Source organism: Eucyclogobius newberryi, unplaced genomic scaffold, assembly GCF_026437365.1.
Source record: "Eucyclogobius newberryi isolate DKJ021-1_F unplaced genomic scaffold, fEucNew1.0.hap1 SCAF_200, whole genome shotgun sequence".
In the NCBI taxonomy this organism is placed as follows: Eukaryota; Metazoa; Chordata; class Actinopteri; order Gobiiformes; family Gobiidae; genus Eucyclogobius; species Eucyclogobius newberryi.
Window position 1 is genome coordinate 22746 of NW_027315836.1, and position 14755 is coordinate 37500.

At 42.5% G+C, this 14755-nt stretch overlaps 1 protein-coding gene across 1 annotated transcript in view; it reads right to left on the bottom strand.

Annotated features, from left to right (window-relative positions):
• Positions 1-7425, bottom strand: part of LOC140369882 (otoferlin-like) — a gene marked incomplete at its 3' end in the record, with an annotated part of 30165 nt that extends 22740 nt beyond the window's left edge. Inside the window, exons 1-8 of the mRNA XM_072456979.1 lie at positions 7354-7425; positions 5631-5742; positions 4611-4665; positions 3858-3989; positions 2983-3045; positions 2760-2844; positions 2521-2680; positions 928-1114 (exon numbers count right to left, since the gene is read on the bottom strand). Coding sequence (XP_072313080.1) covers positions 928-1114; positions 2521-2680; positions 2760-2844; positions 2983-3045; positions 3858-3989; positions 4611-4665; positions 5631-5742; positions 7354-7399 — 840 coding nt within the window. The remainder of the gene's footprint in view (positions 1-927; positions 1115-2520; positions 2681-2759; positions 2845-2982; positions 3046-3857; positions 3990-4610; positions 4666-5630; positions 5743-7353) is intronic.
• Positions 7426-14755: the final 7330 nt, after the last annotated feature.

Here is a 14755-nt window from a genome sequence, read left to right on the forward strand (position 1 = left end):
GCGATTTAAATGTGACATTATTCGTTATTTTCACACTGACAACCACAAGAGGGCGCTCTAGGCTCTAAGCGACGCAGAAGAAGAATCTGCACTTCCTCTACCTCTGGAGTTTGTGGAGTTGTTTAGAAGTGACACAGAGGAAGAAGAATTCAATGGATTTAGTGATTTGGGGTAAAACTGATGCTTTGCTAAACTTGTTAGCATGTTCTTTATGCTATAGTTATCTGAATAACTGTTCATATGTTACGTTAACATACCAGACACTTACCACAGTTCTGTCTGTGCCTCATGTAGCTGAAGGTGTCAGCGTTAGCATACGTCATGTAGCTGAAGGTGTTAGCGTTAGCATACGTCATGTAGCTGAAGGTGTTAGCGTTAGCATATACGTCATATAGCTGAAGGTGTTAGCGTTAGCATACGTCATGTAGCTGAAGGTGTTAGCGTTAGCATACGTCATGTAGCTGAAGGTGTTAGCGTTAGCATACGTCATGTAGCTGAAGGTGTTAGCGTTAGCATACGTCATGTAGCTGAAGGTGTTAGCGTTAGCATACGTCATGTAGCTGAAGGTGTTAGCGTTAGCATACGTACACCTATTCACCATGTTCTCTCATCTGTTATTATTTTAAACTGCATTTCAAGGTGAAATGTCTGTTCTTGATTTTGGATTTCATGAAATTTCCCCTAAAAATGCGACTTATATATGTTTTTTTCTTCTCTATTATGCATTTTTGGCTGGTGCCCCTTATACGACTTATACACCGGTGCGACTTATACACCGGAAAATACAGTATCTACAGTATAAAGTTCTCGTTACTGATCCTGTGCTGATTACAAATGAACGAGTTGTTGTTGTTGTTGTTGTTGTTGTTGACTGTTTTATAAAGATCTGTGTTGTGTTTTTCGCGTCCTGATGGCGTCGTGCTTCACCTTCTGTCCGGCGAACTGCACTTGCACGTACGGGTCCACCAGGTCCTTGTTCTCCCCGATGAAGGCCTTCTTCACGTTGGCCATGAGGCTCTGGTTCATCCGGGGCAGACCCTCGGCCCGGTAGATCTTCAGGTAGTACCGGGCCCACTGCCGCTCGGCCGGGACGCCCTCGGGGATCAGCAGGTTCCTGGGACGGGCGCAAAGAGAGGCGTTTGGGCGAGGACGATGAACGCTCGAATATCGGGTTTGAACAGACGATGTATCAGTGTTTAAAGGAAATATACTTGAATTAATTGGAATTCATGATACAATATAATGATGATCTTTGTCTTTTTTTTTAATATGAAAAAAAATCTAAATTTATGAAAAAAATGACAATATTTTTGGACTGTGTATATGATGTTACTGTTAGGTATTTTTGGAGTACGATTATTGTGAGTACAGTTGTAAAAAGCACCATAAATAGTCTTGAAATGGTTTAATCATTGCTTCTAAACTGGTCACAATTATTATTATTATCATTTTGTTTTATTTCTTATGAATACATTGTGACCGAACCATCACGATAATCGATGATCTTTGTATGGAGCCACTCTTGAATTTCACAAACTGGATCAAATGTGTATAATTTAAATACATATTTTTGGACTTGATATAAATGGAATATTTTTACGTTAATTTTGATTCGTACATTTTTGTGAATTAAATAATGTTCCATTATATTGTTTGTTTACATTTAGCATTCTTAACCCTCAGTCTTGAGTTTCAGAATGTTAAAAAATTTGGATTGGAATTTTCATGATGGGCTCTTTTTGTTGATGGGCCCTTTTCTCGATGGGCCCTTTTCACAATGGGCCCTTTTCTCAATGGGCCCTTTTCTCGATGGGCCCTTTTCATGATGGGCCCTTTTCACGATGGGCCCTTTTCATGATGGGCCCTTTTCATGATGGGCCCTTTTCACGATGGGCCCTTTTCACGATGGGCCCTTTTCTCGATGGCCCCTTTTCACGATGGGCCCTTTTCACCATGGGCCCTTTTCACGATGGGCCCTTTTCACGGCGGGCCCTTTTCACCATGGGCCCTTTTCACCATGGGCCCTTATCTCGATGGGCTTGATAAAAGTTCATAGAATGTTTTTGTAAACAGGTTGGTTCAGTTTGTGCTGTTATTTGAACATTATAGATCACATTTGTTGTATGTTAGCATTAGCATTAGCATTAGCTTAGCGACAAAAGCACCTTCATAAACACAGATGTTAGAAGTGTTTACACGGGACGTAAAGGTCTGAACATGTGACTGGGATTATCACTCTGAACCCTCTTCACTAACTGTTGATTTATTTTAGCGCGACTCAGCTAATTCTGGCTAATTCCCCATAAGAATGAACGCAGCAGGATGTGGAGCTCCGTATTTTTAAGGCTTTCACAAAAAGGGCCCATTTACCGTTCAATTTTTTGAATGGGGGAAAAAGCCTGAACATGTTGCGTACATCCGGCTGCTGAACCCCACGAACAAACCACCAACGACCCAAAACAAAAACACGCCGTTAAGTCTCAGGTTCAGAGGGTGTTTTTTACGTGACGCGCTCCGTACCCCTCGATGTCGTCCTCGTCCGATTCGTTGGCCTTGTGCGGCGTTTTGATGGTGTCGCCTTTGGCCACGACTGCGACGTCACACTTGACGTAACCTTTACAGCCGGCCGTGATGTCGTCCGGGTCCGACAGCAGCGCCCACTTGTGGTAGAACTGGTGCTCTGCCGTCAAAACAACACGTATTATTCCACATCTTATTCACCGTGTCAGTGCTGTTGTCATGGCGCGTTCTGGACTCACCGGGCTGAAAGTAAATCGTCCCCACGTCTAATTTGAAAGACCCGACGAGCGTCCCACTGCGCAACAGGTTTTTGGAGTGAATCACCTGAAGGAACGAACAAAAACTGTATCATTGACGCAAATGTTTGAGGGTTTTATTACACATGTGTTTGGCAGACGAAAGGAGAAAAGCCCGTCGCAAACAAACAAAATGAATATTCAATAATGTAAAAGAATTACTCACAGAAACCTTGAGGATTTTGTCGAACATGACCTCTGCCGGGACGTGGAAGTCAAACACAAAGTACTGGACGGAAAAAAGTGAATAAATATGTTTTTATCATCGTGAGAACAGATTAAAAACTTGGTGAGAGGTTTTTTTGTTTTTTTTAATACAAATTGCAGACTGGGATTTGGATTTACACAAATTAAACCACACAATAAAACTTAACGCGCCCCCTACAGGTCGGACGACTCATTGAACTAAAACGCAATTGAGATAAATATATTTTGAATGTTGCTAAAAAATTTTTTAAATGTTATCACAGAATGGCACATTTATTACTGCATTTTTTAGGTTTATAATTTCACTTTGAAATGTTTGAAATTGATGACATCACACTAGGAAATTACCCAGCAAACACTGGGCCAAAACTCATCTAATGTAAAAAAAATATATATTTATTTGACAAATATAAATATATGAGAGCGAATTTATTTTTGTTGAATTCATGTTTAAAGAGTTCAAAAAGTTGTTTCTTTTGTGTAAATTCTGCATAAACTTTGACTGGAACGAGTGTCCCTGGTGTGATGTCACTTCCTGTCACTTTCTACAGATTTTTCAACGTTTTCTCCACAAACACCAGCTCGATCGGTGTAAAACTATCATTAATATGTACAACAGGTATAAACACACCAAAATTAGAAAATCGTAAAAACCTGTCATACGTCACTTTAACCCTTTTCAAAATAAATCATACTGTAATAAAAACAAAACTGCAGAATGAACGCTTTACTGCAAATTACACGGCAGTAAAGCAGTTTAAAATAACATCATCTGCGTCCTTATTTACTGAGCGGCACATGTGCGAGTGACTGCGGCGCCGGGTCGGCACGCACCTCGTTGTAGTACGGACAGTTGGTGGACTCTTTCATGGACGTGTACTTCTTGTCTTCTCCGATCTCGACGCACACCATGGGGTCCATGTTCAGGCCGATGAGCTGCCGCGCCTCGATCACGGTCACGCTCACCTGCGGGAAACAAGCCACGCCTCCGATTTAGCTCCAATCAACTTCACGCGCAGAAATGCTAAGGTTGCGCGGAGCTCGGCTGCTGGCGGCAGGGGGAGATAAAGGACGCTTCACCTCGCCCCGCGTTAAATTTCCTCAACAAACAGCCTCAGAAACATGTTATTCAAGGAAACGTCATGAGCTCAACTGCGTGTGATAAAAGTGATTCTGTTGTTTATCTGCTTTTGCTTCTTTTTTGTAGAGTTGTAGACTTTTATATTTGTTATTAGACTTTAGAACCTCATTTTACTCACTTTACTCACCATTGACACTTACTGCTAAAACTCTGAACGCTGTCATTTCATTTGCATAACTTGTTTTGTTAAGGGATAAAATTAGGGGATGTTCCAAAAAACATACAGTACTTCTTTTTTGTAGAGTTCTAGACTTATATTTCTAGACTTTAGCACCTAATTTTACTCCATTACTCACCATTGCTCACATTGCTTAAACTTTGACCGTTTTTATTTCATTTGCATGACTTGTATTGTCCATTTAGAGTCTAAAATTATGGGATATTGCATTAAACATACTTTATTTTTTCTAATGTGTCTGTGTGTAAAAGGTGGATGTTGGTCTTACTTGATAATCCACTGGTCGTCCCGAACTGGGCTCCATCTTTATGTCTGGTTTGGATCTAAATGGATGAAAGAAAAACACGTTATCATTTATCCAGGCTTAGGGTTTATCCTGCATAAGTCCTGAGTAATAGTAATAAAACCCATTTCATATCAACTTTAAAGTCCATGTGACACTGGTTAAACGACACATTTCACTAAAACACGATCATATTTCAGATTTGACTAAACATTTTGCCCATTTTTGTAAAGTTTATAATTGCACTTCCTGGTTGGACACAGGTAGAGGTGATTCCACAGCTGTTACCATAGCAACCAGACTGTAAACTAGAGCTAAACTCCACAGAAATGACACAACAGTTCTGACCTGACACACAATAAGACCATAAAACACCTTTATTTAGTCGAACCATGGTTTAAACTGTCTCTGTGTCGCACACTGATGACATCACAGGGGGATTCAGCTCCACTTCCTGTCACTTTACACTCTTATTTGTAAAAAAGTCTTTACAAATTGCCATTTAACGGAAGTAACACTGTGATAAATATTTACCACAGGTTCTACACCAACAAACTAAGTCATTTAAGAGAAACTTCACATGGACTTTAATTTACAGAGCACTTTACAAAACTTTACAGCTGACCAAAGCACACAGAACACTGAATAAATATAGCGCTGATTAAATCAAAGTGAATAAGCCTGGGTAAAATCAACAAAGAATCAAATAAACATAGAGTAACTCAGAGTCAAAAGTTAAATATAACCTCTTTAATGATAAATGTTGCTATTGAGTTGCAGTATTTCGGGATGTCTTCTGGTCACGTGCTTATTACACATTCGTTACCGTGTTATACATTCAATTACATTGCTTACTACAGAGTGTTATCTACTACTACTCTATTTTGTGACACGGTTTGTACGATCGGCCCTCAAACTGGAAAGAGGCCGGCGTAACACTCGCCACAATCACACTGCGGCGTCCAAACCAGAGAAAAAACGGCGACTCTTTGAACCGCGTCTCACCGCTTGTTGGAGACGTTGGTGGTGACGGCGGTGACCGAGGCCAGGGAAATGGTGTCCGGGTCCTGGCCCATGAACGAGCCCAGGTTCTCCGTCTCCAGGATGGCCGGCTCATCTACGGGCGAAAGAGAGTCGGACAAAATCCACCAGAATCTGCACCAACGTCTTAAACACGACTAAACCAAAGCTAGCCCTAAACCATGAGATACTTGTTCAAAACTAACCTGAAAGTGTATTTTAGCTGAATAAATTTTAGCTGAATAAACTGACCTGAAAGTGTATTTTAGTTGAATAAACTGACCTGACAGTGTATTTTAGCTGAATAAACTAACCTGATAGTGTATTTTAGCTGAATAAACTAACCTGATAGTGTATTTTAGCTGAATAAACTGACCTGATAGTGTATTTTAGTTGAATAAACTGACCTGAAAGTGTATTTTAGTTGAATAAACTGACCTGATAGTGTATTTTAGTTGAATAAACTGACCTGATAGTGTATTTTAGTTGAATAAACTGACCTGATAGTGTATTTTAGTTGAATAAACTGACCTGATAGTGTATTTTAGTTGAATAAACTGACCTGATAGTGTATTTTAGTTGAATAAACTGACCTGATAGTGTATTTTAGTTGAATAAACTGACCTGATAGTGTATTTTAGTTGAATAAACTGACCTGAGAGTGTATTTTAGTTGAATAAACTGACCTGATAGTGTATTTTAGCTGAATAAATTAACCTGATAGTGTATTTTAGTTGAATAAACTGACCTGAGAGTGTATTTTAGCTGAATAAATTAACCTGATAGTGTATTTTAGTTGAATAAACTGACCTGAGAGTGTATTTTAGTTGAATAAACTGACCTGAGAGTGTATTTTAGCTGAATAAACTAACCTGATAGTGTATTTTAGTTGAATAAACTAACCTGATAGTGTATTTTAGTTGAATAAACTGACCTGAGAGTGTATTTTAGTTGAATAAACTGACCTGATAGTGTATTTTAGTTGAATAAACTGACCTGAGAGTGTATTTTAGTTGAATAAACTGACCTGATAGTGTATTTTAGTTGAATAAACTGACCTGAGAGTGTATTTTAGTTGAATAAACTGACCTGATAGTGTATTTTAGTTGAATAAACTGACCTGAGAGTGTATTTTAGCTGAATAAATTTTAGCTGAATAAACTAACATGAAAGTGTATTTTAGCTGAATGAATAGGAAGTCTGAATCTGTTTTTATAATGTAATAATAATCAGACATTTGTCCCCTGATTTGTCTCATTACATCACATCAAAGGCTGTGAAATTAGCATAAAGGTGAAACCAAACGAGCAATTTTAATATAAAATTGTAGCTTTGTGGCAAACTGTTCTTGACACATCCTCAACAGCAACATCTTTCTATATATATTTTTTGCAAATCTATGTCACAAAAGTAAATACATTTTTTGGGCATTTAAATTTTTACGTGGTAACCTGACCTGTTGAAAATGTTGTGAACGCCCAGAACAGACAGATTGAACTACTATTTTTCACAAAAACAGTTAATTAAATTTAAGATTTTGCTTAGAAAAAAAAAAAAATCATTTCCCAAAACAAATGAATGAATAAAAGTGAAATAATGTCTCAGTGTGAATAACTTGTAACTGAGCCACGCTTCAGCTGCACTTCCTGCTTGTGCTTGGCCCGGGGTTGCGGCGGCCATCTTAGTAGTTTGTGTGTGTCACTGATACCTCTGCCTTTGTCCTGCTTGTGGCCGCGATGCTTACTGCGCTTCATGCTTCAGCAGCTCCTCTCAGCTCTGCAGAAGACACCGACATTATCACTTCAAATGCGACAATAAACGAGTGTTCACGTGACACCAGCAGGTCTGTTACGGTTGCCGCGCCGATCCACATGAAACAAACACAGGCACAAAGCTCCACGTCGTCTTCTGTCAGCGAACATTAACATCTCCAAAGACGTGACTCTCGCCAGTTAAAACGACTTTAAACCATGAGAATAATCTTTGTGGGGTTCAAAAACGGTGAATCTCCCACGGTTACATAGGCCCCGCCCACCAAACAATGACATCGAATTGTAAAACCTGAACGCAAACTATTAAAGTCATAACAGATTATTCAGGGGGAGCAAGGGGGATGAGCAAATAATGTGTCTGAAATACTTTATTGTTGATTGTGGTGCGGTAACATAAAGTTAAGCTCTATATTTATTTATTTAATCTTTATTATTTTTCCCTCCATCCCTTGTTGGGAAATGGGAGGTTTTGTCTATGGGAGTTTTTGTTTATAGGAGATCTTCTACTGAGAGTGTTTTTCAGACTTCCTATAAGTGATCTGTTCTTTTCTTCTGTATCTACCTCTGTATCTACCTGCGTGGCAACAATGAAATTTCCCCATGTGTGGACAATAAAGGATTATCTTATCTTATCTTATAATAATGATAAGGCCCAACGTTTGCAGACCTGTCCCACTTTCTGTTCGAATGCCGAGGGTTTTAGTGCACGTCTCGTTGCAGAGCAGAAGACATCGCCTCTCACACGTCCTCCAAACATTCAGAACTAAATCCACAAACTCTCTCCTTTATTTCACTTTGAGGATGTGCGTCCGGGCCGTTACGTTCATGTATCTGACGTGTCCAGGTGCATCGCCGGCGTCAGACGCAGAGTTGGGAACAATTCACTTTTGACTAAGTTTATGGCGCGTCAACAAATCAAGAGGTTTTCCTAGAGAAGCAATGATCTCACTGACATGGAGTTCAGACGCGTGTCTCCAGCGTCCTCAAAAAAACTCTCTGATTGCTTAATTAGGCTGTCAGTTACGCCCATCAGAAATCAGAGAGGCATATGGTCCCAGACCGTAACGTCTTTGTAAAAGCGTGTGGTGGTTGCTGATGTCCCTATGGCAACCTTAGGGACATAGGGACATAGGGACATAGGGACATAGGGTTTGCTAAACTCAAGCTCAGAGTTAATTACGAGCCTCAACAGCAACATCACAACGTTTAAGTTTGATCAACATTTGTAGAAGACTGGCACTTTACACTAAAGCAATGGGCCGTTCAAGTTGATCACACTTATTGTATTACAGGTATTGTCTATTGCTTAAAGATGCTCCACTTGAGTTTTACTGTTTTAGAAATGTGGGAAACAGAGACTGTTCATTTTGGAACTGTTATAACTGAATGATCTAAGGCCAAAGCCAATTTATTTGTGATGCAAATTTAAAAATCACTCAGTTTCAAAAGGTTTACAATATGTAAAAAAACGATATATAAGATACATCACTCAACACAATTTTCGAAAATCAGTTGAAAGCGGAGTTAGAGGGACGCTGTAGGTCCTGAAAAAGAGAGACCACGCCCTCCTTTGGCCTTGAGGTGAACGGAGGGGACAGTCCTAATTATTCATAAGCACTTTTCACCTCTTCCATTGGTCAAAGCAGCGTTTTGGACAAGCTAACAACAACATGCTAACAGAGCAGGTTTTTCAAGGTGTTTTTGAGCAATAAAAACACCTGTCATTTTAAATACAAGGCGGATATGTTTAATATTGTACGGTGAAACACTGTAGGAAAAGCAACAGCATCTCCATGGAGACAAGCAGGTACCCAACCCCCAACCAGAAAAGTTACATAGTGCACCTTTAGCTAAATAAATATCACATTATGCGTTGAATTTTTTTTTTGAAAAAGCTGTTGGATGACACTTCAAATCATTACAAACAATCTAATAAATACTATTTTCATATTAACATTTAAAATATTATTATTATTTTTTTTTTAAGCTCTAGCGACCAAACATTACTTGACTTATCCCTCCATGAAACCTGCAGCTCGGACACACCCAGGGCCGGCCCGAACAGGCCTCTCAATTATTCAACCGCACTGACCTTCATACATCCATTAACGCGGATAAGTTTCATCTCCTTTGTGAACAATAATACGCTCAAATAATTATTCTGAGCGCATTTGACAAAAGAAGACGCGGCGGTCGTTTCGTCGCGCAGGCACAAGCATTTCTGCACGTATTAGACGGACGTTACGCCGCAAGACGAACACGTCGCGGCGAGAAGACGTTTGGCAGGTCGGAGAAACCGTTTCGTGAAAAGTATCGACGCAATAATATCCTCAAAGTCGAGTTCAACGCAGAATGTTAAAGTTGCGCAACAAAAAACGCTATTGCGCCTCCACCAAGTACTTTTCCTACAGGTTCAATGACTTCAGCTACTTTTTCAACTACTACTTCAATTATATATCTATGACACGGAAACCAAAGCATTTTTCTTCACATAATACGTTTTTTTACCAACTCGAACAACAAATAAGCATCCGAAACATTGCAATTATGGAAAAGAAACGACATTTCCCGCTAAAATATACGCTCTAAAACTTTAGTAACTGTTCAACCCAAGGCCTATCGTGCATCTTTTTCACGTACCGACAATATACAACACACAGTACTCACCGTAACCAGAACCAGAGCCCAATCTCCTTGTTTGCGATCTCCTTGTTTGCGCCGCTCCCGTCGAGACTTTAAGCGGGAATTTTTAGGGCCCAAAAACTTCACGCTGACATTTTCCAGGCGCGTACGGGTCGGAAAAGCGGTGGTCTGGTCTGCGACGCGAGATGAAGCCGGAGTGAAGCGATACGCCCGCATCAATAACCAATGAGCTGAACCCGAAACGTGTAACTATAACTAGGCCCCGCTGAGGGACGACGCGGTGAACAAAGGAGAGCGGGGGGGCCCGGGTTAATACCATAGCTCCAATTTGAGGTTTTGCAAGAATATGTGCGGCACTACTTGACGACTTGTGCTTGAGGCGTCGTCCTGGTAACCTGGCCTGTTGAAAATGTTGTGCAGAACAGACTACAGAACAGAACTACTCATTTTTACTAAAACACAGTTAATTCGATTTAAGATTTTGCTGGAAAAAAAACAAAAAAATGTATCAGTTTTTATCACAGTTTGGCTTTTTATTATCATTATTTTTTTTTTAGGTTTAAAAACTGGCCAGAACAGGCAGGTTGAACTACATTGTTTTACAAAAACATGGTTAATTAAATGTAAGATTTTGCTGGGGGAAAAGTTTTTATCCCAGTTTGGCTTTTTTTTTTTTGGTTCATAATTTGACTTGGTCACATGACTTGTTGAACAGCCAGAACAGGCTGTTCTTATTAAATAAATTGAAACATATTTACTAATTATTTCCAAAAGCTTAAACCAAAAATGTACTTGAAAATTGTATGTCTCTAAATATTTTTGATGTATGAAATGTAATTGTTAAGCTTAATATGCCCCGCCCCCTGGCATTCCTTTGCCTGTTATATTGTTTGTTATAAAAAATAAATCTTTACTATAATAAAGAAAAAAATTATGTTGTGGTTGAACTACTCATTTTTTTTTACTAAAACACAGTTAATTATATTTAAGATTTTGCTGAACATTTTTTAAAGTTTTTTTTTTTTTCAGGTTTAAAATTTTACTTCCTGGTTTGATATCATGACGTCGCGCTGGGAGATTCCATAATGGTTTCCTAGCAACCACGTTTCACGCGAGCCAAAACTCAAACTTACCATCGGACGAATAAAAATATGTAAGAACAAGATTATTTTTGTTGATTTAATGTTTCAAGGATCAGATTTTTTTTTAACAGGTTTTATTCCAACAAATAAAATAAGAAATAAAATAAGAAACTAGCAACTCTAGCAAAGCACATTAAGACCATTCATTTAACACATTTAATTGAGATCATGTCTTTTTAATGGCGAGGTTCCATCCATCTTTTTTCAGGGGCAGCAGTCTAAGCAGGGACTTCCAGACTTCCCCTTCCCCTGACACTTCCTCCAGCTCCTCTGGGGGGATCCTGAGGCGTTCCCAGGCCAGCCGAGAGACATATTCCCTCCAGCGTGTCCTCGGACTTCCCCGAGGCCTCTTCCTGGTGGGACATGCCCGGAACACCTCCCCGGAACACCTCCCCATGGAGGGGCCCGGGAGGCATCCGGAACAGATGCCTCCTCTCGATGTGGAGGAGCAGCGGCTCTACTCCGAGGTCATCAGGACAATATTGTCTGCAAACAGCAGAAATGAGATCCTGTGGTCCCCAAACCGGACACCCTCCGACCTCTGACCGCACCCTCCGACCCCTGACAGCTCCCAGAAATTCTGTCAATAAAAACTATGAACAGAACCGGTGACAAAGGGCAGCCCTGGTGGAGTCTAACATGCACTGGGAAAAGGCCCCGGGTTTTTGCCTCTGCGACGGCACGAGCCGCGGCTCGCTTGGCCTGCCGATACTTGTCAAAGACCTCAGGAGACCTACAGGTCAGAGTTGCCTGATAGGCCTCCTTCTTCAGCCTGACGACATCACTTACTTCCGGTGTCCACCACCAGGTTCGGGGGTTGCCGCCGCGACAGGTACCGGAGACCTTGCGACCACATCTCCGAGCAGCCGTATCAACAATGGAGGCGGAGAACATGGTCCACTCGGACTCAATGTCCCCAACCTCCCCCGGGACATGGGAGAAGCTCTCCCGGAGGTGCGAGTTGAATACCCTACTGACAGAGGGCTCCACTAGACGTTCCCAACAGACCCTCACAATGCGCTTGGGTCTGCCAAGTCTGTCCCGCTTCCTCCTCCGCCAGCGGATCCAACTCACCACCAGGTGGTGATCGGTTGACAGCTCTGCCCCTCTCTTCACCCGAGTGTCCAAGACACGCGGCCGGAGGTCAGATGACACAACAACAAAGTCGATCATTGATCTCCGGCCTCTGGAGCTTGAACATGGTGTTCGATATAGACAATCTGTGGTTCTGATCTTTATGTTTCTGTGGGAGGACATTTTTGACGTGAAAGCCTAAAAGTTGAGGGAGCAAACCGTGGAAAAAAATAAGTTGCTGAGCCCTTTTTGAGCGTTCTCCCCTTGAGTGTTTGCCCTGCGCACCATCAACGCGGCGCCGCTCAGTGCTCTGGTCTCGCCCCGCTCTGGTCTCGCCCCGCTCTGGTCTCGACCCCGCTCTGGTCTCGCCCCGCTCTGGTCTCGACCCCGCTCTGGTCTCGCCCCGCTCTGGTCTCGCCCGCTCTGGTCCTCATCCCGGTCTAGCCTTTGTGGCCTGTCGCGGTACACTTCCCCTCATGAATTAGCCATGGGGCGCGTCTGCTGCCGAGGCTAAAGTTGCCGCTCTCCAGTGGAATGAGGCTCTGAATAATGGATGGAGCCAGAGCCGCCGTTACATGTGGCATCCTAATTATACCAGACGAGTGTCATGGACCAGGGGCCTGTGTGGCTGTGTGTGGCTGTGTGTGTGTGTGTGTGTGTGTGTGTGTGTGTGGCTGTGTGTGGCTGTGTGTGGCTGTGTGTGGGTGTGTGTGGCTGTGTGTGTGTGTGTGTGGATGTGTGTGGCTGTGTGTGGCTGTGTGTGGCTGTGTGTGGGTGTGTGTGGCTGTGTGTGTGTGTGTGTGGATGTGTGTGTGTGTGTGGATGTGTGTGGCTGTGTGTGTGTGTGTGTGTGTGGCTGTGTGTGGCTGTGTGTGGGTGTGTGTGGCTGTGTGTGTGTGTGTGTGGCTGTGTGTGGCTGTGTGTGTGTGTGTGTGGCTGTGTGTGGCTGTGTGTGTGTGTGGATGTGTGTGGCTGTGTGTGTGTGTGTGTGGCTGTGTGTGGCTGTGTGTGGCTGTGTGTGGGTGTGTGTGGCTGTGTGTGGCTGTGTGTGTGTGTGTGTGGCTGTGTGTGGCTGTGTGTGTGTGTATGTGGCTGTGTGTGTGTGTGTGTGGCTGTGTGTGTGTGTGTGTGGCTGTGTGTGTGTGTGTGGCTGTGTGTGGCTGTGTGTGTGTGTGTGTGGCTGTGTGTGGCTGTGTGTGTGTGTGTGTGTGGCTGTGTGTGTGTGTGTGTGGCTGTGTGTGTGTGTGTGTGGCTGTGTGTGTGTGTGTGTGGCTGTGTGTGTGTGTGTGTGTGTGTGTGTGTGTGTGTGTGTGTGTGTGTGGCTGTGTGTGTGTGTGTGGCTGTGTGTGTGTGTGTGTGGCTGTGTGTGTGTGTGTGGCTGTGTGTGGCTGTGTGTGTGTGTGTGTGGCTGTGTGTGTGTGTGTGGCTGTGTGTGTGTGTGTGTGTGGCTGTGTGTGTGTGTGTGTGGCTGTGTGTGTGTGTGTGTGTGTGTGTGGCTGTGTGTGGCTGTGTGTGTGTGTGTGGCTGTGTGTGGCTGTGTGTGTGTGGGTGTGTGTGGCTGTGTGTGTGTGTGGGTGTGTGTGGGTGTGTGTGTGTGGCTGTGTGTGACTGTGTGTGGGTGTGTGTGGGTGTGTGTGGGTGTGTATTTGTGGGTGTGTATTTGTGCATTTATAGTTCATCTTCAGTTTGTGCGTGTCTGTAGTTCATATGAGGACCAGGTGGGTACAATGTGAGGACCATGTGACCTCAGTCCTAAAACACAAGGAGCTCATCTTTATCAGTTTGTCTTTAATCGTCTCGTGCATTAGTGACTCTGAGGGAAGCGCCTGACACGAGTGTAGAGTTTCACCATGAGTCACTCAGGGAGAAGGAGAAGAGGAGGAGAGAGGGGGAGGGAGGGGAGGAGGGAGGAGAGAGGGAGGAGGGCCAATAGGGGAGAAAGAGGAGCAGAAATGAAGATGAGATTATGAGTGAGCATGAAAGGACAGGTGTACGAGGAGGAACCTTAGAGCTGAATATATATATATATATATATATATAATATCACCATAATCTAGAACTGAGACAAATGTCGTCTGGAAGAAGGAAGAAGGAAGAAGGAAGAAGAAGAAGAAGGAGAAGGAAGAAGGAAGGAAGAAGGAAGAAGGAAGAAGGAAGGAGAAGGAGAGGAAGAAGGAAGAAGAAGAAGAAGGAAGAAGGAAGAAGGAAGAAGGAAAGAAGAAGAAGAAGGAAGGAAGAAGAAGGAAGAAGAAGGAAGAAGGAAGAAAGGAAGGAAGAAGAAGGAAGGAAGAAGAAGGAAGAAGGAAGAAGGAAGAAGGAAGAAGGAAGGAAGAAGAAGGAAGAAGGAAGAAAGAAGGAAGAAAGAAGAAGAAAGAAGGAAGAAAGAAGGAAGAAGGAAGAAGGAAGAAGGAAGAAGGAAGAAAGAAGGAAGAAGGAAGAAGGAAGAAGGAAGAAGGAAGAAGGAAGAAGGAAGAAAGAA